At 39.7% G+C, this 25,446-nt stretch overlaps 1 protein-coding gene across 4 annotated transcripts in view; it reads right to left on the bottom strand.

Moving 5' to 3' along the window:
- Positions 1-3,415: 3,415 nt before the first annotated feature.
- BCL11B (BAF chromatin remodeling complex subunit BCL11B) overlaps positions 3,416-25,446 on the bottom strand; it is a 91,679-nt gene continuing 69,648 nt past the window's right edge. For all 4 annotated transcript variants that reach the window (XM_039552966.1, XM_039552968.1, XM_039552967.1 and 1 more), the window contains one exon: positions 3,416-6,009. In XM_039552966.1, coding sequence (XP_039408900.1) covers positions 3,998-6,009 — 2,012 coding nt within the window. In that variant the 3' untranslated portion in view covers positions 3,416-3,997. The remainder of the gene's footprint in view (positions 6,010-25,446) is intronic.

Raw genomic sequence — 25,446 nt, 5'->3', positions numbered from 1 at the left:
AACTGTCACACCCATGCCTCCCCAATTGCTCCAATGGTTCTGCACCGATGAAAGCAGAAGAATTTGGCATGGCAATATATATTTTTTTCTTGCTTTTGTTTTAAGATTTACCGTCATTTTCTGCAAGAGCGGTGATCATTTTCTCCTCCCCTTCTCTAAAGCATTAGTGCCTCTTCTGCCACATCTTCCCCTCGACCCAAAAGGGAGAGAGTGTGAGAGAGAGAGAGAAGGAGAACTGCAAAGAAGAGAGACATCAAAAGGTACAGGATTTCATCCCAGTCCCTGAAACATTCAGAAATTTATGGAATGTACAATTAGAAGTGAACAGCAGCAAAGCAGCTAATAACATGGACTGGCAAGACCTGTACACGGAGTCGGTCCTGTTCTGACAGGGAAGAGGAGGGCTGTGCCTGGACTAATTTTACTTCAACCCGATTACAGCTGTACCAACAGCAGGCCATTTCACCATTTTATGTCAAAGTGGATGCAGCAGCTCTCACTTTTTGCTATAAAAAGACTTTCTTCCAGAGGGCAGTGGTAGGGTGTGAGGAGCAATGAGTGGGGATTGGCCAGGAGAGGGAAGATGTATTGGGCATCTTCTTGTTTGGAAGGAGGGGAAGAAATCTCCTCTCTCTCTCTCAAATCTGCAGGGAAGCTGTGGGATGTCACCCCAGACACCTTTCCAGGAACGGAATTTCTTTTCACACAAATAGGCAATAACCATCCAGCCTGGTTCAACCACACCTGGTAAAACCTTGATGCAAGGGGTCCAGGCAACTTTGAAGTTATTTAGAGCCCTGTGGGAACAGTACTTTTTTGTAGGCCATTTCTGACAAAAAAAAAATATATACAACTAAAATTATTTGTGAACAACAACAAGAAAAAAAGTAAAATAAAAAAGCACTTAATTATTTTGTTTTGTTTCTTTTACTCAAAGGTCGTCTAACAACCCCCTTTTTTCCTGTACAATAAGGACTTCACATACAAATTTTTTTTTATTTTTGCAATATTTTATCCTGCCAAATTAAAAAAATATATTATGGCAGCCTGTTTGTTTGTTTTTATTTTTATTTCCAAATTCACTAACAAAAAGGTACATTAAATCCCTTTAAAAGGACAAGCATACAGTTAAAAAATTACAAGCTTCAGTAAAAATACAGCAAGTGCCTACATCATATGAATCAACCAATATCAATATCCATTCCAGAAGGGGAAGGGAGGGGGGGAAGGGGAGAAAAAAAGAGAAAAATAGGTACAGGTCAGAAACGTGATTTTTTTTTTTTCTGCAAAGCAATAACAATATTAAGCACTTTTTTCTACATACTTTTTCTACATGGTGTAGCAATCACCTTTTAATCCCCGAATACAAGATTCTATACATTTTTTGAAATAAAAATTCAACACCCAAGGCAGAAAAAAATTTACTAAAACTCAAGACTTTACAGTTACAGTGACAAGAACAAATTTATAGACCCACCATTTAAATTTTACTGCAACATTTTCAAGGAAAAAAGAAAATTTTTTTTTTCTTTCTGGTTTTGTAAAATGCCCAGGCATTCTCCATTATTACAAATACTGGTCCACTTTTACAGTAATCAAGAAATTTTAATATATATAATATATACTAAAACCCCGTCACCAAAAGAAAACAATATACACATGGCCATTATGGCATTTTTTTTAATAACCTATTAAGCAAACTTTGAAAAAAAAAAAAGATTGCTCAAACACACATACACACAATTTCTTTTTTACCCTTGTATGTATTCAATACTGTAAACGTATTTTAAGACAGAGTGCACTAAATTTAACTTTTAAAAAAAAATTAGCCGTTGTTCCTGAATTGTTTTTTCTCATTCAATGATAGCAACTTGTAATTTGTGTCATTTGAGTTTTAATTCAGCAGTAAATCATTTCCATTCCATTTCCTAAGCAGCGTTGTCCTGAAAAAAAAAAAAGGCTGAGAATAATTCAGCTAATGTATGTCCGAAGTTGTGCTGGGTATACATCTTCATTTGATTGGGTCTTATGGCATTTTCATGTCCACTATCTTCAACCAGTAATTTTTTTTTTTAAGTAAATGTGGCTCTTTTTTTTCTAAAGAATGTACTTTTCTTGTTTTACCTTTTTTTTAAAAGTCTTTCCATTTCACAAAAACATTTTGCATTTGTCTCAAGAGACTCAAATAGGAAGATCAGTTTTCAAGGCACTCACGTCAAATTGAATGGCAGTAGAAAAACTGTCCAATAAATTATTTTTTATTTATTTTTCTTTATAGTGCCAGTATTGTGAATGCCATGCTTAGCAACACTGACACTTAATCTCAGCTGTTCCCTTACAGTTTAACCCACCTTTGGGTCAAGTAGAACATGATGTAATTTCTTGTTGAGAAGCCATTTTTCTCTTAACCACAAACAAAAGCTTTAAAGTGCGGGTCAACATAATTAAAACCTCTAACCATAATTATTTATTGTTTGCTAATATTAGTTGCAAAAGGCTTTAAAAAATTTGGAATTTGAAAGTAGAGCAGGTGCATTTTTCTTTGCTTTACTTTTTCTCTGTTGTAATGCTTTTATCTGAATACAATTCCATTCTGTTCCTAATTAAGTTGGAAAAAATCTTACCGACTTCAGTAGGAAAAGAATCTTGCCAAGACAGGTAAATCAACCAGAATTTAGTTTTTCCCTTCTGTATAATAACATCAGTGTACAGCATCTAAGATTGTTCTAATATTTCTGTTCATAAACCAAATGCCTATGAGTTGAGGCTTTTCATTGAGAAATTCACACTTTCCCATCTTCTAGTAATTAACTACAGCAAATATGGACTAAGGTAGACGTCCTGAATTCAAATGTATGATTTTGTGGTTTTAAAAGAAAAGAAAAAAATGATGGCATTTGGCTCCTCTGAGGTTAGAAAATAATATTAAAATGCTTGAGATGTACTTTTATTGTCTCTGGGAAGAGTCACAGGAGGGTAAGAGGGAGGGAAAAACACTCCAGAAAGTGACAAACTGGCATCATTATGTTGCCATTGCTTTTAACAAGAAGAAACTATCTGATAGTAATGTACAATTAAGAATGTTTCTGGATTTTGAGTGTAGCAGCCTTCTGCATCTATGTCTTTTTTGTTGCCATAACTTAGTGCTGAAATCCATCTAGAAAAGGCCTCTATCGTCAGCGACATTGTCAGTGCTACGTATTTGATCCAATTTCAAAAGAAAGTGCTAATTTTAAAGATTGTTATCCGCTGTACAATTTTGTTTTCCCTAATCTTCAAGGTTATTTAAGAAGAGGAAAGAAAAATAGGAAGAAAGAAAGAAAGAAAGAAAGAAAGAAAGAGAGAGAGAGAAAGAGAGAAACAGAGAAACAGAGAGAAGAGAGAAAGAGAAGGAAGAGAGAGAAGAGAGAAAGAGAAGGAAGAGAGAGAGAATGAAAAAAGAGAGAAAAAAAGAAAGAAAAAAAAGAAAAGAAAAAAGAAAAATTTCAGTTCAAATGCTGGCTTCTTCACAAGAAATTACACACACTTAGCTTAAATTTCAACAAAGCAGCGGCCCAAAAATTATAATTTTAAAAGATATGTTTCTCTTCTACAATGCAAGTAATCTCAGGCTACGACTGGGTAAAATTAAAAAGGGATACCCAACAAAATTTAAAAGAAATTTAAACAGAAAGAATAAAAAAAAGTACCTGCACATGCCAAAAAATTACAAAAACCCAATAAATACAGAAATTATTGCACAGTTAAAAGGCTCCACAATTTTTACTGCCTTAATCAACCCTCGGGTTTAATAGAACTTTGTAGACACAGGTTATATTTAAGTGCCAAAGTCTGGCACCTACCATAGTTATGCTAAGTTATGTTTACGGAGGCAAGTTAGGTCATCTTTTCTCAGTTGGCAATAGTTAAACTGTACAAATAAAATGTTACCTAGACCCCTGAAATTTAACCTAGCGGAGGTTGGGGGGGGGGCGGGAAGGGGGGGATGGGGGGGGCCTTAGCTTCTTTCTGCCTGCTCAATTTTGACGTCATTTGTCAGCAAATGTTCTCCATGCCACTTTTTCATGTGTTTCTCCAGGGTGCTGTAAACACTGAAGGGCATCTGGCAAATGTCGCAGCGGTAGACCTCCTTCCCTATCTGGCCATGCGTTTTCATATGGCGCGTCAGCTTACTGCTCTGGGCACATGCATAGTTGCAGAGCTCGCATTTGTAAGGCCGCTCTCCAGTGTGGCTCCGACGGTGAACCGTCAAATTGCTGCAGTTCTTAAAGACCTTGCCACAGTACTCACATGTATCGCTCCTGCGTCCTTCCTTCGAACTGGGTCGCCCGGGGCCAGGTCCACTGATGTGGGGGGTGCTGCCTCCACTCGCCGTGCCGCTGCGCCCTGAGAGCCCCCCGTCCAGCATGTCCCCCGGCGGAGTGGAGAAACGCAGGCTCCCGTTCTCCGATGAGTGCTCGGAAGAGGTCGCGAAGGGGGATTGTCGGGAGTCTGTGAATCCGAGGAACGGATCCTTCATGAAGTGCCGCGATGCTGCATACCCTACCAGCCACTGGGAGTAAACGTTTTCAGAAGGTATTATCGTTGCTGGTGGCAAGTCCAAATCTTTCTCTACCTTTATTCTTTTAGAGGAATTGTTTAAACTGGGGCTCGTGATAGGTGTTGGCTTGCGGGGGAACAAGTTTGGGAAGGGTTCACCCGGGCCAAAGTTTCTTCCATTGACCGTACCTTCCTCAGTGCGGTCCAGCTCTCCTACCACTGAGTCTTCGTCACCCGGATCTCTCTGACAGAGGTCTCGAGGACACAAGTCTCGCTGGTCAGAGGACCTTTTCATGAAGCTACTCCTCTTCTGTTTTTCAGCTAACATGTCGTTATATTGCTGAATGGCACCTAGACTTACATTCTCAATGACTTTTCCCAGGACGAGGGATTTCTCGTCTGGCAGCGACTTGGAGCCGTTTTCTCGGTTACGACTCAGCTCTGAGTCCATACTGAAGCTCGACTCTGGCCGGCTCTCATTCTCAAGCTCCTCTTCCTCCTCCTCCTCCTCTTCCTCCTCTTCATTGTCATGGCCCAGGGAAGGATCGCTCTCATTCCTGAAATCTGCCTCACTGGATTTCAGTCCCTCTCCAGTGAGCTCGCTCGTGCCTGGCTCAGGGGAACTAGTGGTAGACAGCCCATCATCTGACCTGCCCGTCATGGAGCCAGCTTTATGCATATGCGTTTTCATGTGGCGTTTTAGCTTGCTGGCCTGGGAGCAAGCATGGTCACAGAGCTGACACTTGTAGGGCTTTTCTCCTGTGTGACTGCGCCGGTGCACGATAAGGTTACTCTGGAACTTGAATGTTTTCCCACAAAATTCACAGGACTTGCTCTTGGCCTGAGGCTGGGGAGGCGTAGTGCTGCTGGGGGGCATGGGGGGCAGTGGCGGGGTGCTCAAAAAAGGTGATTTAGGACTCGGCTGAAAAGGATTCAACAGACGATGCATAGGGTTGGTGCGACTGGGTGAGACTGGCGGAGGGGTGGAACTGTTTCCTGCCAGCTCTCGAAGCCTTCTGGAGAAATCCATCGCTGGGGACTCAATTGCCATGGGGTTTAAACGCATAACTCTGTCAAAGGCACTGGGATGCTGGGCAACTAACCCCATTTCTTCGGCACTAAGGCGATGTGGATCCAGATGATGACGAGGCGGTGGGCTGAACAGTGGAGGCGTGTTTGGGAGCCGACCCTCACCAAAGCCAGGGTGTTCACGCAAGATGGGTCCTGTCATGCGCAAAAGGTTGAAAGGGTTGTTGTCTCCAAGAAAATTCATCAGCGGGGACTGTGCAACAGTCTCCGGTCCCAGAGGAGGAGGGATGGTGATGCGTGGAGTAAGGGAACTGTTTGAAGGGCTTGTTTCCAGGTAGATGCGGAATCCATGTGTGTTCTGGGCATGCTGAAGCAAGAACCAAGCGCTATTAAAAGGCTGCTTGCATGTTGTGCAAATATAGCTTGAAGGCTCATCTTTACCTATAAAAGAAAAAACAGAAAGAACACTTAAAAAATAATACAGCAGAGAACATTTAAATAGAGTTGGCATTCACTTTATTTTGCTAACACATTTCCTCCTTGGCATTTCTGAAATAAGGATTTAATTGCAACGTATTGACTGATATAAATTGTTGAACAGCACATTTACTCACCACACTTATTCACTTAGTATGTATGACAAATATCACATGTACGTATTTGTGTTATATAGGTTTACATCCTCTAATTTGCAAATAAAACCTTCCTTTATGACGTATAAGCATCCAAATCCTTTCATATGTTTATTCCACAAAAAGGAATTTGTTTCAAGGGATTTATGACTACTGACAAAAACCAAGAAAAATGCAGTGTGGTAGGTTTTACAAGGCACCTGTAAGGACCTTCAGTGTCATTTTCACTCTTTCATTTTATATACTTCATGCAGCAGTCCCCTGAGATCTTGCTGAATTTAATTTATACATGGTTAAGTCATGCCAGCCCTTCCATTTTTAAAATACTATGTAGATATTTAGCCACAAAAGTCCTATTCAAGTCAACAGGAGCTTGGAAAACATACCCTTGCATAAACCACTCTGACGTTCTTTTTGCCAAAACACCAAGAAGCCACTCAAATGAAACATCCGGTAATCAAAGCCGACAGCACAGTTGCAATTAACAGTAACAAATGTCGGGCCGTGCTTGAACTGGGTCCCAAGAATTTCTGAGCCTGAGCCTGCCCTCCAATGCAGAAATGCTCACCAGAGCCAAAAACATTGTTCTGTTTGCTTTTCTAGCCTCTTTGAACGACTGCATAAAGGTGGAAAGCATTCCTTTAACCTTGATTCAGCTTTACATAAAGGACAGGTGTGGACAAGTCTGCATCACAGTCATAATTTTGCTAGCTAGAAAATTCCGGTCCTGGGCACAATATAAACTATGTGCTATCTGCAAAAAGCACTTCCCTCCTTGCCCTCCCTCCTTTTTTCAATGCCTCTGCAAGACTCTGATAAATTCATAAGTATGTGTCAACTTGAAAATCATGATGCGGGATTTGTTTTGTTGTTTGTTTTTAAATGAGGGGGATGTTTTGTGAAAGAAACCTGCCCATTTTGGAAAATCTAAAATTAATTTCTTGCTTGTTTGTTTGTTTACGATAGCACGTATTTTCTCTAGCAATGGCCCCACTGAACCTAAAGGCACTAAACTTCCTGAAAGTTCTATACCTGAACCAAGCTTCCTGCCTGACCCATGATGGAACAAGGACCTAAGCAATGCCTGATTCAGCCCCTCCACAGGAGCTCAAATCCAAAGCTGAACTAACAGACGCTTTCTAGACAGCGGGGCTGCCATTCCCAAAACCCTGTTGCATGAGCTTGAAAAAGAAAGAGTTTATAAGGTGAACGGAACCATATTATTGAAACTACCTTGTAAAGAGGAATGACTCATAGCACACACACACAAAAAAATTTACACTTGGGCACATCAAGAGAAGCTGATTGAATTCCCCTCTTCTGGCTGTTGCAGGAATGACTGCTGCTAACAAAACCTACAAAACCTTAGACAAGGAGGCTAGAAGATTATCTGCCTACCTATCAGCCTGTCAGCTTATCTACTCTTTTCACCCAATATACATCCATAACAGCATAAAGGAAAAAGCATGTATCAGATTGAGATTTATTTACAAAGGTAGGTGATAAATGTGCTGCAGCTCCTCACTCAGTTATTGATTTAGTAGGGCTATTGCTGTGAATAGCAGCTTGGAACCCCGATTTCAATGAAGCCATCTCTTCACAGCCAGTAAAAAATGTACACAATACAGTGGGCATTACTGCCTGGCTGAAGTGGCCCCTGTGCCCGGGCCCCACACTCTGTGTCTGCATGGGCCAGACACAGTTGGTTTGATTAATCTCTAACAGTCGCTATTGGAAAAAAAAAACCAAGTTTGGGAACTGCACTTGGCTTGGAAAAAGTGCCCATAACTGCTATTGACATTAATAAAAGCCACATACAAACATGGAAAGAAACTGATACATTATCCCTTAAAAATCTACTCAGCACTGAGGCAGTTAGGAAGTTTTATGTCAGCTTTGCAGCAAAAGCAGCAGTAAATGCTCCCATTATTACTTCAAATATTTAAATTTCTGTTTCTTACAGAAATATGACGAAAATGTCTAGACCTTTAACTTTTCTTGCACAGCAACATGTGTAGTATAAAAAGTGACAGAAATCACTGAAGCAGACTAAAGTATATAACATACTCTGTCAAAAGCTTTTTTAAACAATATGTTTTACCTCAGCTCACCCTAGAATAGATTTTAATAAAGCCCCTTAAGAAGTGTGATCTAATAGCAAATGAAGTGCAGCATCTTACAAGGTCATATATCTTCAAATTAAAGAGTGCTCTGCACCCTTCACCTTCACTTTATCCACTCTAATTAATCGATTTATTACCCACAGCTGTTCAATTCTTTCATTTTTAAAGTCACAGCATGCACTCTTTTTTGTTGTGGAGTTTTTTTCTCTCAGAAAATAAAGTGTCTGAGTGCCTGTCTATGTACATGCATTCTCTTTGCTTAGCTCAAGAACTGACAGGAGAAAGAAAGCAGCTGTGTATTAAGCGACAACAACAGCAACATGTTTACTTCAGAAAAGGCACATACGTAAGAAGAAAAATTCCTGGGCAGGCTGAGGATCAAGGCCAACCTAAAACTGAAATGGCTGATTAAAAAAATTACCCTCAAAATGGCAGCTGGCGGGATGCTTGCTACTACATGTTACATGGAACTAAGATGTTTTGGTTTGTTTTGTTCTCCAAAATTTCACCTCCATGAAGTTCAAAAGAGGAAGTAAGTCCCCTCCTTTTTAGTTTTCTTTAAAAAAGACAAAATTAGTGCTATTAGTGATCTAAGATTTATAAGCTAGCAGTCATAAGTGTTCTCTCCCTTTTTTGTTTTGTTTAACTTTTATGTTCCTTAGCACTCCTCTTCAGGAGACCCCAACACAACAGCAAAATTGACTGCAGGCTACCTGGCTACCAATCTCTGACTGATTTTTTTCACAGCCCTAAAAGACTCTCCCCAGACTCCCTGTTAAAAAAAAAAAATAGAAAAAAAAATTAATTATCATATTATCACTTCATGGTTATCTTGCCTAAAAGTTGCCCTGAGCAGTGTAGATGTTCACTTTTAAGAACAGAAAAATGTCAAAAAGTCTTTGAAGATTCACTCCAAATATTTTTCTGTTCAAAAACTTGCTAAATATTTTAAACATGCCCAGAAACAGCCATGTATTCCTCAAGAATGATCCTTATATTTAATAATGAACCTACACTATAAAAGTCTTTGTTATAAGGCTACTTTTGATATATGGCTATCTTAATCCCTTGCCACCTGCACTGAAGTCTGTCTAAATACTCACTTTATGACAACTAGCTATATAGTCTTTGCCATATGCAGTCTTTATCACTTTAGCATGTGCTTGACTTTGAGCATGTGAGTAATCAACATCAGTGAAACTTAAGCATAGGCTGAAGTGCTCTGTTGGATAGTGATGAAATTATTCATGTGCTTAGAGTCAAACACAAGCCAAGACTTCATTAATACTGTTGGATGAATTGCACATGGTTTCAATCCCACAGTCTGTAACTAGGCATGAATTTAGGGGCAAGCAGCTGAGGTATAATTCTTTATCTTTACAGTAGTTGGTAGATGTGTTGTATGTACAGAGATGAGACATCTAGGTCACAACTCCTGAGCAATCAATTGTAGCTTCCAGGCTGCAGTAAAGCCAAACACATACTGCCAGTTCAGACATGATAGAGGTTTTTAGGGCTGAATCCTACTAAGACACAGGTATTCAGGAGGGATTGTGAAATTAAAGAATGAGAGGACTGGGATAAACCCTAAGGTTTGACCTCTTCCAATTCCTGACCCAAAGGATCATAGAGTCATGCTTTGGGTTGGAAGGAACCTTAAAGTTCATCTTGTTCCAGCCCTCCTGACATGGGCAGGGACACTTCACTAGACCAGGTTGCTCAGACTTCCATCCAGCCTAGCCTTGAACACTTCCAGGCATGGGACGTCCGTAACTTCTCTGGGTAATCTGTTCCTGTGCCTCACCAACCTCATAGTAAAGATTTTTTTCCTAATATTTGATCTAAACCTACTCTCTTTTAGTTCCCTCTTTGTCCTGTCACTACATGTCCATATCTATGAATGTATTCATATCTATGCCAGCTGCTCCAATATCCTGCTTCATAGGCCACCAAATAGAGAGTCTACAACCTTTTTAAAGTCTACCTCATTCTTTCTCTCCTTTACTGTCATTAAGACTTCCCATGTGCCTAATCTAAATCTTTCTTCCTGCAATTTCAGGTCTTAATATATTGTCCTACCCAGATGTAAGTGCAAAACGCAGGAAAGAAGTTAGTCTGCACCTCACAGTTATCATCCAACCCAGGGATTTGCAGCTGAACCACTTCACGTCTTTTAGCACCCTTTTCTCTCAGTTTGATTTGGAAATGTTGAAGGAGAATTCACTTTGTACTGGAGTAGTCTGTGGCCATGTTGACTATTTTCAGTATGAAAAAAAAGCTGTCTTCTTTCCGATTCGAATTGCTGAGTGCAGTTCCCAACCATTAGATCTTGCTATATTTTTATCTGGAGATTAAAAATCTCTCTAGTGTCTTCTCCCAAAGCAGGTAATTATAAACTATGAACTTATTGAACACTCTTTCCTTTTCTGCATATTATGACAAAAGATGGTCCTTTCCAGAAATATTAAAATGTGTTCCCTCCATTAGTGCATGACAGATTATGTTCCATTCAAAATGTCAAAGCAATAATGAGCCTTTTTCTCTTTCATGAACAGCGCTAAACAAAGCTGGATTCAGAACCTGCCTCCCAAATTTTGCCCTTACAGAGGACAGTGAGAAAACACAGGTCAGAACAAGACTAGGCTGGGTCTATAGACATCCACCCCGCTGCACCAGTGAGCCTGAATCCCTGACTTATCTGTCCCCTGCAGTCTGACTTGTATCGTTTAGTGATACGCAGATCTTCCTTGCCCAGTTGGTACATAACTTTCTATATACCCTGAATGCTGAGCGCCTTTACCCTGGAGATAAAAATTTCCCTCAAAATATCCTCAGTTATTCTGGATACCATCAAACAATAATCAGTGTGAGATAAGAACTGTTGAGAATTCATTATTTTCTGCTGAGCTACAGTGACATCCACTGCCTTATGAATCCTCCCCTCAGCATGCCTGAGTAATTCCATTAGCTGTAACAGGGAATGAACTCTGTCTGATTTTAATCACCCACCCATAACCCCTGCCAGGACTGCGATGAGGACCTGCAGTCAGGTCCATATAACCACCGCAATTCTTTACCTCTAGCAGTATTTTCCAGATAATGTTTCTGGTTCCCTTTTACAAAGTTACAACATCAGCAATAAAAATGTTAAGGAATTTTAATGCTGGTTTACTGCATCTTTAGAAGTTCAGGAAAAGTAGAAACTTGCAAGCTTTAAAGAAAGTACACCTTTTATTGTAGCACTCAGGAACAGACATGTATCAGGTTCCTACAGTCTTTCCACCAATATTGCTCTCTTCTCCACCACTTGATTTTAATGAACATTTAAATAATTACTCCTTGTTATTATGATGGTTACTCTAATAATACCAATAAAGGTAGCGTGGATGCTCCATAAAAAACACACCTTTAATTGAATTATTATTAAATTAAAATGCCATAATTGAGAACATGAGTTTAACAAGTCTCCTTAGAAGACCAGCTGACATTAAAGAGAAGGGCATTAAATAATGGAAAGATTTGGTGTTGCATGGTGAAAAAAATATATCATTATAAGTAGTTTGACAGATCACCCAGACAAGGGCCAAATGCTTTTCAGGTGTCTGCAGTGTGGATCTGCTATGTGACTTGTATCAGTTCATGCCTGATGCTTGATCGGGTCTGCAAAAATATCTCTAATATACATATTTATTCTGAAGGGGTTTTATAAGCCATATTATAACTTTAAATTTTCCAAGTTAGCAAGAATGTTTACTCACCTATGTTTGTAATAGAATAAACATTATCCGAGCACACACAATACTTAGAGTTTTACCCTCCCTCCCTGCATTCACTGAGCTCTTTGGAAGTTTTGCTACCTCCATTCCAGAAGGACTGACAGTCTCAATAAAAAAGATAGAAATGCAAAGTAGGGTCCAAGTCTGGGTGTGAATCACCACTGCCAGTGCAATGCCAGTCACTAGCTTTAAACAACAAACACAAACGTCCCATATCTCTTTACACCTTTCTTCATATTAATTCTGTTTTCATGGCAGCAAGAGCTGAAGATGAAAAACAAGCACAACTCCTCTATACATCCCCAGAGCTAACACAGTTCATCCCTCCCTATACTGCCTCATCTAAAGAAAGGGCTCAAGAGAATCTTGCAGTACATCCTGCTGAGGGTTACAGGGACTATCACCAACAGTTCATAAAGTTAGCATCAACTGGCAGCTAGTGTTGGTATTTTATGACTTAACAAGTCGCCTGCAGTCTCACAACCTACGCACCTCCAATTCTACACTCAGATAAACAGCCCTTGTCTCCTGTAAAGCTCAGCCAACCTGAAGTGCATCTCAGTCAAGAAGACCAGATGAAGGTTTAGGTGCAAAAGCCCAAGCATGAGGGGCCACAGAGCCTGTCACCATCTGGAAATGGGGAATCTCAGGATGAGGTCAGTGAAAGGAAAGAACGTGACAGGGAAACAAAAATGAAATGTTTTTAAGGGGTGGATGGAAAAACAGGGGTGTCTGAAGAAAGACGTAATCGCAAGGTGTTACTTCTCAGTAACAGAATCCTATTTCCTCCCATACAAGGACCTCTTCTCTTTTCCTACTGTACCTCTTGATAGCCTATCTCCTCCAGTGCCATTCGCAACAGAAGAAAAATCACGACTTCATGCAATATTCTTCTCCCACACACTGCCTGTATGTTTTACAGCTTTCCCCATCCTCTTTCTACCTTGACTAGTGAGACTGCTAGTTCTGAACAGAGATTATGCAAGAGGCTTTATGCCAAGAGAACCTACACACCCCTCAAGACCCTCTCATTCCCTGCACTGAGTTTGATTAGTGATGTAAATATTCTTTAGACCATTTTTTACCTGTTGGAAAATGTCTACAGTAGTAGTGGTTGACACAAATATTAAAATATATTAATATTGCACTACTATTAGCACTGTGCTATTAATACTTCTTGTGCTAAAGCCAACTGTCAAACTCCAGTTTTGGTGGATTAAGTGCTGTGCCACTTTTGGGAAATTATTTTATCTTCTGATGCCATTTCAGCAGTGGTTTTTTTTTCTATTAGGCAGAACTGCAAATAATCTGTTTTTCACTCTTGTAATAATAAATATCTATTTTGCCAAATGAACTATTTTATTAAATGAGGGGAACACCAAACAGATTAATTACCAATCACAGAGCTGAGAAGACAGTCATACTGTCTATCTACAGTCAATCCTTTCAGAATTCCAAGAACAAAGAGCATGAATCCCTGAAAGTCTTAGAGATATCAAGCTGATACACCTTGCCAAACTCTGATTTGAATTACCCTGCTATGAATTCAAAGTAGCTGCAATGATCACCAGCACAGATTTTGAATTTTTCCAGATAAACTACACCAGGTTGTCACTAACAAGGATCTTAACTAGACTTATATGAATATACCAAGTTGCAATTCGTTATTTTTTTTGCATTGAACTTTCCCCAGAAGCATATTATATGTCCTCTCTGGCATTTATACTTACAGAAAAGAAGGAGGCTGCAGGCAGACTACAGCCATGCATAACACAAACAGATGCTTCCTGCGTCTTAATGGACACAGGCGACCTTTGGCTGAAGATGCAGCTTGTGTTCAATGGTCCCATTTTCTGTGAGACTTAATCATACCTCAGATCTGTACTGCCAGACTCACATAAATGAGCCAAATGCACAGCTCAGTTTAATTTCTAGTGTGTTACAAAATGGCAATATTATATTTTTAGGTATAAAATGTCAATAGGCATTTTGGGCAACTTCCTTCTGGATGTCCAATTTCTCATTCCTTAAAAGAGCTTCTGGCTTACTGGAAGTTAATGTTCAGCCTACAGAAGCATAAGAAATGCTTTTACTTAGTGCAGAAAAGGAAAGAAAAATGCGTAGCAAAAGTTGGAACTTGTGACACAGGGATTTTTACCCAGAAGAACTATTTAAATGGAAGGTAAAAAACATGCTTGTCATCTCTGAACACCTTTTCCTAATTGGTGTTAAATCTAAAATGCAAAGGCAATTTATAAAGCAGAGGAAGGGAGAAGTGTGAAAAGTAAGGAGCAAACAGGAAAATCAATATTAAGAGATCAATAGTGAATGAGTTAACTTTTAAATTAGCCCTTTGTGATACAACAGTTTCAACTAACTCCACCTTTAGCATCTAAACAGCTTTGTGTCTTTTAGATAATTTCTTTGAACCTAAAACATCAACTAACAGACTGAACGGATGTTTTACAAACCTGCTGCATAAAATAGTGAAAACTATCAGCTAAAATGGGGAATGCAATACAGAGAGCCACCGTACCCACTTGTGAGATTAAAAGACCGTAGGACTACCCGTGGCTGATGGTATAATATATAGGATCCCATTTACAGCACTCATGAAAAACCCTTGTACTGCTCAAGGACACTTTTAGGCCTTTTCTTTGCATAAGGTATTCAAATGCATTTGAAATAATGTCAGTCTTTTCTACAACATATGAAATATGCCAGCAGCTTCCCTTTAAATCAGTTTCCTGTAAGCAGTTTTGTTTGAAAACTGGCAAGTGCTGGAATTTTTTTTTCCCACAGACTTTTCTAAGGTGCCATTTTCTCATCTTAGAGTCAAGAATTCTCAGTAATCTGAACAGGAACTAAACAGAGGATACATGGAGGAAATTGTCCATGTCATATAATGGAAAAACTAAGAGTAAATTAGGAAACAATAAAAAAAGCCAAAGGATGAAAACAAATTTTCCTCTTTTTTTCCCCGGGAGTACTTCAGTCTGTTTTACTACAGCTATTTCTTAAGGGTATTAGGTGCCTATTCATAGTTAGTAAAAGACATAGCATTTTTGTTTTAATTCATTGCTTCTTTAACAAATGCTAGCTCCCATCTCTGCTTCTTTAAATCCACAAAATCTCCACATTCAAGCCTAAGAAGTATTGTAAAGGCTGTAAATCTTGTTTTAATGGAATGTACATTTAGCTATGAGGAGATAATTGACGTTATGGAGGGCCTAGATGCTGAATTATATAGGTTATCTAATACAAAGGGGACTCATTACCGCAGCACTACAAACAAGTAGTAATATATGTATATTGTTCTGAGTGGCGTTATAGCAAAAGTGTTCAGGTCTGCAGGGATTTATAAAACACAAGAAAACAGCAGACATGCACTTGTAAATTTGTCTCATTTGTCTCTGAAGTTAAAGGTTATTCCCTTGATCTGAATTTGTAATAAAAACATGCTAGACTAAGGTTTGTAGAGAATGTTTGAATATGTAAATTGTGTATAATGATAGGCAATTATAGGGTAAAAACTGGACCTTATGAATGTTACAGAATTGCATGGAGCATCAAAGTATTTTCCTTCAGATGAAATATTTATCTTTTATGCATGTTATAAGCACTTTTTCAAAGGTATTCAGCAACCTATTTGAGTGGAGAGTTGACAAAAATCAAACCATTACAACCAACTAAGACTGTGGGCTTATGCACAGGAGAAGCCACAGCTTTTTACTGAATATACATAATAAATCTCTTGAACTAATGGTTCCGGAGATGGATCCTCAAGGACAAGTTCCACTGATTTTCACTCCCTTAGATGAAAGCTGGTCAGATGTTCCTGGATTTTTTTTAAGACGATATGGGGGTGGAAGTGTAGGGAGGGGGACCGCAGAGAACAACTAGGTAAGAATGTGAATTTCCTTGGACTGATTCAATGAAGCCCCATTTTCCCTCCAGTTCGTTGGCTGCTATTTTCAGGGAATAATAAAAAAGAAAAAAAAAAAAAAAAAGACACTCCATCGAGATAGAAAGGAGTAAAGCCAGAAGATGATACTATAGTTTATGCTACCGAAGATAAGGTTTTCTCCTTCTCTGAGCACGACAGTCTGTTCAGGTTAACCAACTGCAGTGTTAGAATAACTCCAGCCGACTTGTCACAGAGTACAAAAGTCATCAGCAACTGAATGTTCTTTTCTGCACCGCAATTAAGACGAATCAATACGACGTGCCACAAATGGTATTTTACTCTCAATAAGAACTCGGGCTGAGTTTATTCAGAATATTTTAGCGCTTCCCCAGGGGATTTTGGTCCGACGCAGATGGCAAATAAAGTACTCAGCCTAGGGCTAGAGCACATTATGCTAATTCTAATGTCAGATGTACTTTAATATACAGCTCTATTTAATCACCCCATTATTTCACATTTCCATATGAAAAACCTGCGGCACTTCTGCAGAGCTTTCACTCTGCGACAATGCCAGCTTCCTTCAACCAGCTCACTGCGAAAGAGAAAAGAAGACTGGTCATTCTCGCCAGTCAAAATGTTACAGTTTCAAAGTTTCAGTATTCCTGAATTTAAAGTGGGTCTTCCAGTGCAATTAGCAAATCACTCGGCTAGAATGCTGATATGTACAAAATGCTAAGGAGGTGTGATTGAAAAAAATAAAAATAACAGCCCTCCCTCTCCAGCTCATCTGCTCGCAGACATAGGCATGCACGTATCTCAAATCCGCTTGCAGAACAGTAATAATAAAAAAAATGAAAATATTTTCATAGTGCAATTCAACTAATATTCTCAACACTTGTCACTAAAACGTTGCTATTCCCGGCTGTGTGGCTTCCGTTACTTAGAAGAACAGACATGGCTGGCACAGCTGCCAACCTACAGATGACTCTGAATAAAATCTTCCTTGTGTATCAATAATTTTTCCTGCAACAAACTACACCTCTAATTAGGTTTAGAAGCCACACACCTTCAATATGGGACACTACCCAAATTATCTGCAAATTTACCTCAATGCCCCATCTCTGGTGACCACAGAATTTGAACCTTGAACATAAAATGATTTAAAACTGGATTTACATTGAAAGGAATGAAGGAAAAGACTTTGCTGTGGAGCAGTTTTTCCAGCCATGTAGGCTCTGGATGTGCAGGCAGGGAAAGCAGAAGCAGTCCTTGGAGCACCTCTTCAGCATCCAAGCTTTCCCTTCTGAATAATTCTGTGAAGGATTCTTAATTCATCATGTATGTACAACCACCAGTGAAATGAGTTGCATGGTCTCAACAAAATCTTCCCTCTATTTGGCATAGCTGGGGCTGCATGACAACCAGTGCTGCTCATCAGGGAGAGCCAGGTCAGGCCTAGATTATACAGAGCTGTTATCAGAAGAATGTATGAAGCTTAAGTCGATAACTTTTTTAATAATTTCATTAAACCTAAAACATATTTTACTGGGGAAAAAAAAAAGTATTTAGAAAAAGACACCCTTTTTTCCTCCTCCAACCACCCAATCTGCATCCTTTAAAAATTGTTCAACAATGCATGCAGCAGCCAGCACCTGGGGCCAGATCTCACCTGGTTTCACTGCTATGCATCAACATTTAAAGATACAGAACTACACTCTGTGTCTTGACACGACATACGCTATGCTTTCCCTGTCCTAATTTGAACACAGAGGATGATATCCTTCACAGTGAAGGCAGAAATTATTACATTTTCAAGCTTTCTTTTATTTTTGTATATATACATATATAAATGTGTGTGTGCATGTATGCATATGTGTGTGTTTATATATGTATACATATGTGATTTGGTCTCTGTTAGACTCGCTATGAGTACAGCACTATGCACAAAGGAGAAGGGGGGCTCAGTACAGGGCAGAGAGGTCCATCCTTGCATAGCTACTTAAACTAGACCTTCAAACACATGATCTTACTATGGGAGAAGTATACACAACAGTTTCACCCCACTGGAAGTTTTGTGTGAATGATAAACACAGCCCAAGTTAATTAGTAAATTAGGGCAACTTCAAGATTTGTTTAAAGTGAGGTCTCTCACTTTGAGAATGACTAGTTAAATTAAAAAAAAGATTAAATTAATGTTTAATATCCCAATGCAAAGCCCACCAAAGTCAATATGAATCTTTCCACTGGCTTCAACAGGCTCTGGAAGCGGGTCTTCTTCCACATTGGGATTTGTTAGTCTCAAGACACTCTCTTCAATGTAGGGATAAATATGGTTGTGGTGGTGTAGTTAAAGGAAGATAACTGATTTCACAGCAGCTACAAGCCTGGAGAACTCAGCTGTAAATATTTTAGAGGAATAAACAGAGACACAGATAGTAAAGTATCTTTTGTATCTTTAGTTAAAAGGAAAAACAGTTGAAATGTAAGATATACATAAACTGAAATTAATCCTTGACAATTCTGTTGCTTTTTCTTCTGCTGATATTATGTTGGTTTTTGGAAATAAAAAAAGGACAATAGCAGTTCTCCCTAGGTCTATCCTATTTCTTTAGCTCAGTTTAGATAAACTGACTCCATTCTTAAACTTCATTATTAAGAATTCTTTTGTTGAGATTAACAAAACAATTTTTAATAACATACTTATTCCTGAAAATACACATATTTGTGGAATCCCATTCAATTTCCATCATTATGGAAATTTTTGGGTGCCAGAATGTTTGCAGGCACATCTATACTAAAGGGTTCCTACAGGAATCAGAAGTCCTGCAAAGGAAAATCCAGTCTGAATGAACAAAGAAGCAAAATGAACAGAAGCTTTAACAGCCTAAATGGGGAGGGGGCACAAGGAGGGGCAAGAGAAGGAGAAGGTATAAAATACTCAGATGAAAAATAAAACCCATTAGTTACAGAAGTAGGGATCTTGAGGGTTGCTCTAGATAAAGCAGTTAAATTGCAATCTATGACTATGAAGTTGCAAAAGATGAATCTCCAATCATACTTCCTGAAGTGCAAAGATAAAAATACCACTTTTGATCCTTAAATAGGTGGTGGTTTATGGCACTATAACACTGCAGAAAAATAATTCTGATGTTGGCTAAAAAGAAAATCCTAAAAACTTCCTATTTTATTTCTGTACAATCCAGACCGATCACCTAAGAGAAGCATAATTAAACAATGCTAAGCATCCCAACCCCTTGGAGAATACGCTGCTGAAAAATATTTTTAGAACAATCACTGTAGTAATTCTTCTTAGTTGTAGAAACACTCCAAATCAGAAAGTCAATTTTTCCTCTATTTGCAGAAGTGTGCTGGTTTTCACTGGAAAGGCGCCTGTGTTTTGTTTGGCTGCTGTTCATATACTGCCTTGGCAGGATTTCCTTGGATTGCTTACAGTGAACATTGCTCTTGCATACAGTAGCACTCCCATTTTAACCGTCCCAGCCACACGTTTTCTAATAACACACAGAGAGCTGCAAAATCCCTATAAGCACAGCTCTTTAAAGCAGCAACAGAAGGGGGTGGGGGCGGAGGACCAGAGAGGGGGAGGCTCTGCCCGTTCAAAATCCAGCGATGCAAACAGAGGATAGTCCTTTTAAAAACAACCAATGTGAATTGTGTTTAAGGAACAGCTTTCCAGGGAAAGAAAAAACACCTCCGAGAAGGGGGCCTGATTCAGCTGATTCACTGAATCTGATCTGTACAGGCTGGGCTCTGAGCATCACTGAATTGGGCCCTAAGTACTGTTTACATGCTTGGCTTTTTGGGTTTTTTTAAATTTTTTCCTGCCCTTTGGAGGGGTGTTCAGATAGATTAATAATTCATGGAATTACCTTGCATGTTTGAGACCCTGCACTTGAGCCTGTGTTCCTTGTGTGTCCAAATTTTTTGCCTGATCATGGAGAGGCTGGGGTGCATGGAGAACACAGGGCTCCACTGTGAAAACCAAACAGGCAGGAGAGATGAAAAAGGAGGACATCTATCTCACTGAGATAGTAGCAGGAAACAAATGCAGCATTTCTACCTACGGCTGAGAAAGAGAGAAAGCCAATAACAAAACCGTTATTCAGCTCCGTGCCCTTTACAAATAGGACTGACTTGTTAGTGGACAGCTGCGGCTCAGCCCCCCTCCACACCATTCCAACTTGCTGCCTTTGCCACCCTGCTTTTGGAGATCAACAGCAATTTGCATCTCCATGCATCTCATTTCTCGTTAAGTAAGTTGATTAATTTGGGCGAGGGAAGTTGTCATTCAAAAAACCAGAAATTTCCACTTGCATAATTTCTGCCTTTCAAAATTGGCCGACCTCCTCCCCACCGATCCAGCCCCCACTTCACACCTCTCTTTCTCTGGGTCCCTCTCTTCCCTGTTCCCGCTCCCTCCCTCCCTCTTTCCCTCTTTCTCCCTGTTGTTTACAAAGGTTTCATTATGTTTTCAACTAATCAGAAAGGCCTACTAATACACAATTAACATGTGACTATAAAAAAACAGCTTCCAGAAGAAGGAAAAGTAATTAAGTAGAGAATGCTTTTCAGTAAGTGCTTGCTTTAACCCATAGTCAGAGAACAGAGTGTAGGTTAGTCCACAATGGATGGAACAGATGCCAAGGGCGAAATGTTAAAAGCGAATAAAAAAGGACATTATTTTCTTTGGGAATAATAACTATCAATGCCACAAAAACGTACATCACACTGCAGTTGTTTATATCTGACCTCCTCCTCTTTCCCCCACTTTTCTGAAGTACCTTTTCTGCCTATTTCATTAAAATAAATACAAAAATAACGGTATTTCTGAAGCACCTTTTCTGCCTATTTCATTAAAATAAATACAAAAATAACGGTATCATTTATTGCATCTTTGTTTCCAAAGTGACAGGAAACCGAGTGTCTTGGTTTCAGCTGGGATAGAGTTAATTTTCTTCCTAGTATGGAGTTGTGTTTTGGACTTAGAGTGAGAATAATGTGGATAACACACTGATGTTTTAGATGGTGCTTAGCGAAGTCAAGGACTTTTCTCCTCATGCTGCCCCACCAGTGAGGGGGGCTGGGTATGCACAAGAAGCTGGGAGAGGAAACAGCCGGGACAGCTGACCTCAGCTGACCAAAGGCATATTCCATGCCATATGCCCTCATGTTCAGTATATGAATTATGGGAAAAGCTGGCTGGGGGCTGCTGCTTGTCAGTAGTCTGGGTATCATTCTGTTCAATGTAAGTAGTGCTTTTTATTCACAAAATTTTTTCTTCGGTTTTACTTCTGTCTGGTTTTGTTATTTTCCTTTTGATTACAATTTTTCATTAGACTGTTCTTATCTCAACTCGCAAGTTTTCTTACTTTTACCCTCTCAATTCTCTCTCCCACCCCACTGGAGGGGAGTGAGCAAGCGGCTGTGTGGTGCTAAGCTGCCAACTGGGATTAAACTCAGTGACACCGAGTAATCACCGTCACTATCAAAATAGCACAACGCTGTAGTTTATTAAAAAGATTTTACTTCAAAATATTTAGGCCTGAATGTACACATAAACTAAGCACCCAGAAAAATCAGTAGGAATTCTGCCCAAGTAATGACAAGGGGTGTTGGACCCTTCTCAAGATGTGCTGTGTTATTACAACACATAGGAACTACAGGAAACAGTTTTAAAGGATGTCGTGTTTGCAACACTTCAGTTATTAACTTTAGATCTGTCTGTTGACACTGTCCTCAGGCTGAGAGCTGCCACACAGGTTGGAAGCCTGAGGACACTAGCATATATATATGTGTGTGTGTATATTGGGGAGGGGATTAAATGAAAGTGTTATCTAAATAGATTCAGCTTTTTTTTTTTTTTTTTAATCCAAAGATTGTCAAAATATGTCTAAATGTTCCCTGTGTTCTTTATGCATTCAGTCAACCTCCACAGTAAAAATTGTTCCCTTTGGAAAAATATATATGCCTCTATATGCCTGTCCTTGGAGTGGAGTGTTTGGAATATTTTTTATCTCTGTTCCCCTCCCTTAAATGAGTTCTAAAGCAAACAAGACATTTAGTTGTGTAATTTCAAAACCAAATTCTGCAAGGAGCTCAGTGTTTTCAGTGAGATATTAAACACCACTTTGGTCCCACTGAAATCAAGTGGGAGCTGAGAGGTGTTGGGAGGAATAGGTCCTCCAAAGTCACAAAGGACTACATGCAAAAACAGCTCCTTTTCCTTATGTTCCTCCCCACCACCCCATGAATTTATATTCCAAAGTATGTATCACATACAGAGTATTTTTTACTACCCAAAATCCCATTAGTTTCATTGGCACTTTAGGTAATAAGATTTGCATGGTAAAAATTCCATTTCTATTAGATTGGGTCCATAGGACTCACCAGCCTGATATGATTGTCAGAGGAAAGGGAGGATGTGTGGGTTTGTTACAATATGAGGATTTGTCCACACAGAATTTGGCACCAGTTTAATCAAAAGGACTCCGTTTAACCAGTGCAAACCCCAGTGTAGCCTCTATTTCTGTCAGCTTAAAACTGGCTGCATCAGGAAATTTCTGACTGTACATTTATATAGGTATGCTAAAACAGGTCAGCTAAACTGGAGTGGCAACCAATTTAAACAATCAATACCCTGAAGTATTCTTGATTATCTGTCTGGAAGACTCCTTTGGGTAAACTAGTGGAAGAAGGTGTTCAGGCCAGACCCAAACAATGCTTCACACAGAAGAAATTATGGACTCCTGGGCTGAATCTCGAGGTCTCTTTCTGGACAGAGTGAAATCAGTGAGATCCTATCAGCCAGACACTGCTGCTCTCGTTCAGAAACCGTCTGGGTCATGCCCACAGGCAGGAACCCATTTTCAATCATGGCCACCAGCTGAAGCTTAGGGACAAAGCTTGTGAATCAAGGTAGAAAAAAGTTCACAACTAGACCCTGTCCAGACCTCCCAGCTCCTAGCAATCAATGATTTAGAGTCTTTCACTGCCGGGACTTGATCCAGACCAGATTAGCATTTTTATAAACCACCCACCAAATCTTCCGGATTTTGCCTAGTCCTTTTCCGAACCTGTTTGCTATTTTTAGCCCCTAACGCATCCTGCAGCAATGAGTTCCACACCTCTATTTGTTGTGAACAAGAAACCACATCAGTTTTGGGTCTGCTGCCTGATTCATGGGGTATTTAACAGGGACACTTGCACTGTCAAGTGCAACCTGAGTGGGTCAGAGCAGCAGTTCATCACAAGGTACTGTCTAGAGATATGGACAGAAAAATCACACTCTCTGCTTTTACACAATTCTTACTTTAACCAAATCCTTACTGATCCCACAGGAGACTAAACTGTAACTAGCAACAAATGGAAAATTTCGGGATTGGGCACAAGTCAGACATGATAGCTCCTTTCCAGACCATCCTTCCCTTAGTTTGTTTGCTCCTGATTCCTGATTGACTAGAGTTTCTTGTCCTGCTCCTAGCCTTGTCAAGGCTTAAACAAAGATGACATATTCACCAAATGCTAGGAGATGGGTTTGTAAGTACTTTGCTGAAACTTGGCAGTTTTCCTCCTCTTAAGAACACTCTACGACCTGAAAATCAGTCGTGGTCTGGAATTTTTTTCTGATGCTCATTTCACACACAGTTCAGTTACCTATTATTCATGGCTGTAGCTCTCATTCTGAAAATGCACCTGTGTAGCATCAGGCTGATACTGAAGTCTCTTTGGCTTCACAGACTTTGAAGCCTCACTCCAAACCTTCTGGAAATGGAGCCTGGAAGGGCTGTCACACTACTGAATCATCCCCAGTGTTCCTTGACAGTTCAATCATAATTCTTCTACCTGCTCCTTATTTAACTTGCTCATATATTTTCAGTTCTTTTCATCTTTCCTTTTGAAAAAATCCTGTCAACATTTTAATCGCTTTTGTTGTTCTTCTCTGAATTACCTCCAATTTGACAACACCCTCCAATTAGCAAGGTGCACAAAATCATAGGCAGTCTTGGGTCTTTGCTCTGTGAAAAAAAAGTTTCCCATTTAGTCTTGCTGTGGATCACATTCTGACTTCAAGAACACCCTGGGATGGTGAAACTAAGGACTGAATTTGGTCCATGAACAAAACTGAGAAGTAAGATTCTTTTCCAGAGTTCAGTGTCAATGTCCATGGATGTAGAGCTTTCCCTTCTCTACCCCTGAGACCAGAAGACAGAGCTGGGTGACAGAGGGGTTGATTGACTACCTTCAGTCTGCACTGTTTTGCCTTTATCACTCAGGCAGATGCTTAACTCCACACTAACCAAAACATCATGGCCCGCCAGATTTACAAAAAAAATGTAGTTGAGGGATATGGGATGCAAAGCAGGAAGAAGGGCCCTGGAAGCACACAAAGCAGACAGCAGCGAGGCTGACTTAGAGCCAGAATTTGGTTGGAGACTCCAGATAATCATCCAGGAGTGTCTGACAGGGGACAGATAGTGAGGCTAGCAAGGAATTGTTTGGGGATCCCACTGGGGTATAAGAAGAAGTAATGAGATTTAATTGGGCTACTGACAGTGTAGCCTGATTATCAGGAAAACATTTCCTAACTCTGAGGCCAGCAAATCCTTGCAAGAAGCCCCAAGACAGCGACATCTCAGACGAGGAGGAGCACTTCAGAGTACACAATGATAATGTCCCATTGCCAAAGTGAGGCAGCATTATGAAACAAGCATTTTCTGCTTTCTAAATTTACAGTTGTGATTCACAAAAATGAATCGGGTTGATCCAAGCACCCCATTTAGAAACACCGGACTCAGGATGAGCTGCACACACCCCCTCCAACCTCAACAGAGGCTGTGCCGTATGGGAGCCTCAGTGTGCTCTAGAAATGAGTGTTATCAGTATCAGTCACTGAGAGATCAGGTCAAAACTGTTAATATCTCATCAGTCACGCGGAATGCATCTCCTTTCCAACACACACCTACAGATTTATTATTAGGGTACTTCGACTCTTTTGTATTTTTAAATCAAGCTGATTCACATACGGTAACATTCATTACATAATTAAAAATATATGATGGTAAAAGGTTTTTTCCTAACTCATTAGGAAAAACATATGATATATATTTATAAATTGCATATTATCATCTTTTTAGACTAATGATGTGTGCTGTCTCAGGCAAGATGACCTGTTACTCAGACTAATTGAAGCCATTTCATAACTACAAGCACAAGGTATTTTTATCTAAGCTTGGTCAATTGACTATATCCATAAAACATGTACTTTGGGTTTTGCTGGGAAGGGGGATGGGAGGGAAACAAGATTGAACATTTGAGTCAATATTTATCCCTTTGTCAAGATGGATGAGGAATGGATGAATCTAGTGTATAGCTTTGTCTGCTGAACCTGGCAACATGGACTCTGCTCAGCAGACCTATCT

This window comes from Corvus cornix, chromosome 5, assembly GCF_000738735.6.
Source record: "Corvus cornix cornix isolate S_Up_H32 chromosome 5, ASM73873v5, whole genome shotgun sequence".
In the NCBI taxonomy this organism is placed as follows: domain Eukaryota; kingdom Metazoa; phylum Chordata; class Aves; order Passeriformes; family Corvidae; genus Corvus; species Corvus cornix.
The sequence above is the reverse complement of the archived record's forward strand: the minus strand, read 5'-3'. Positions and strand labels throughout refer to the sequence as shown.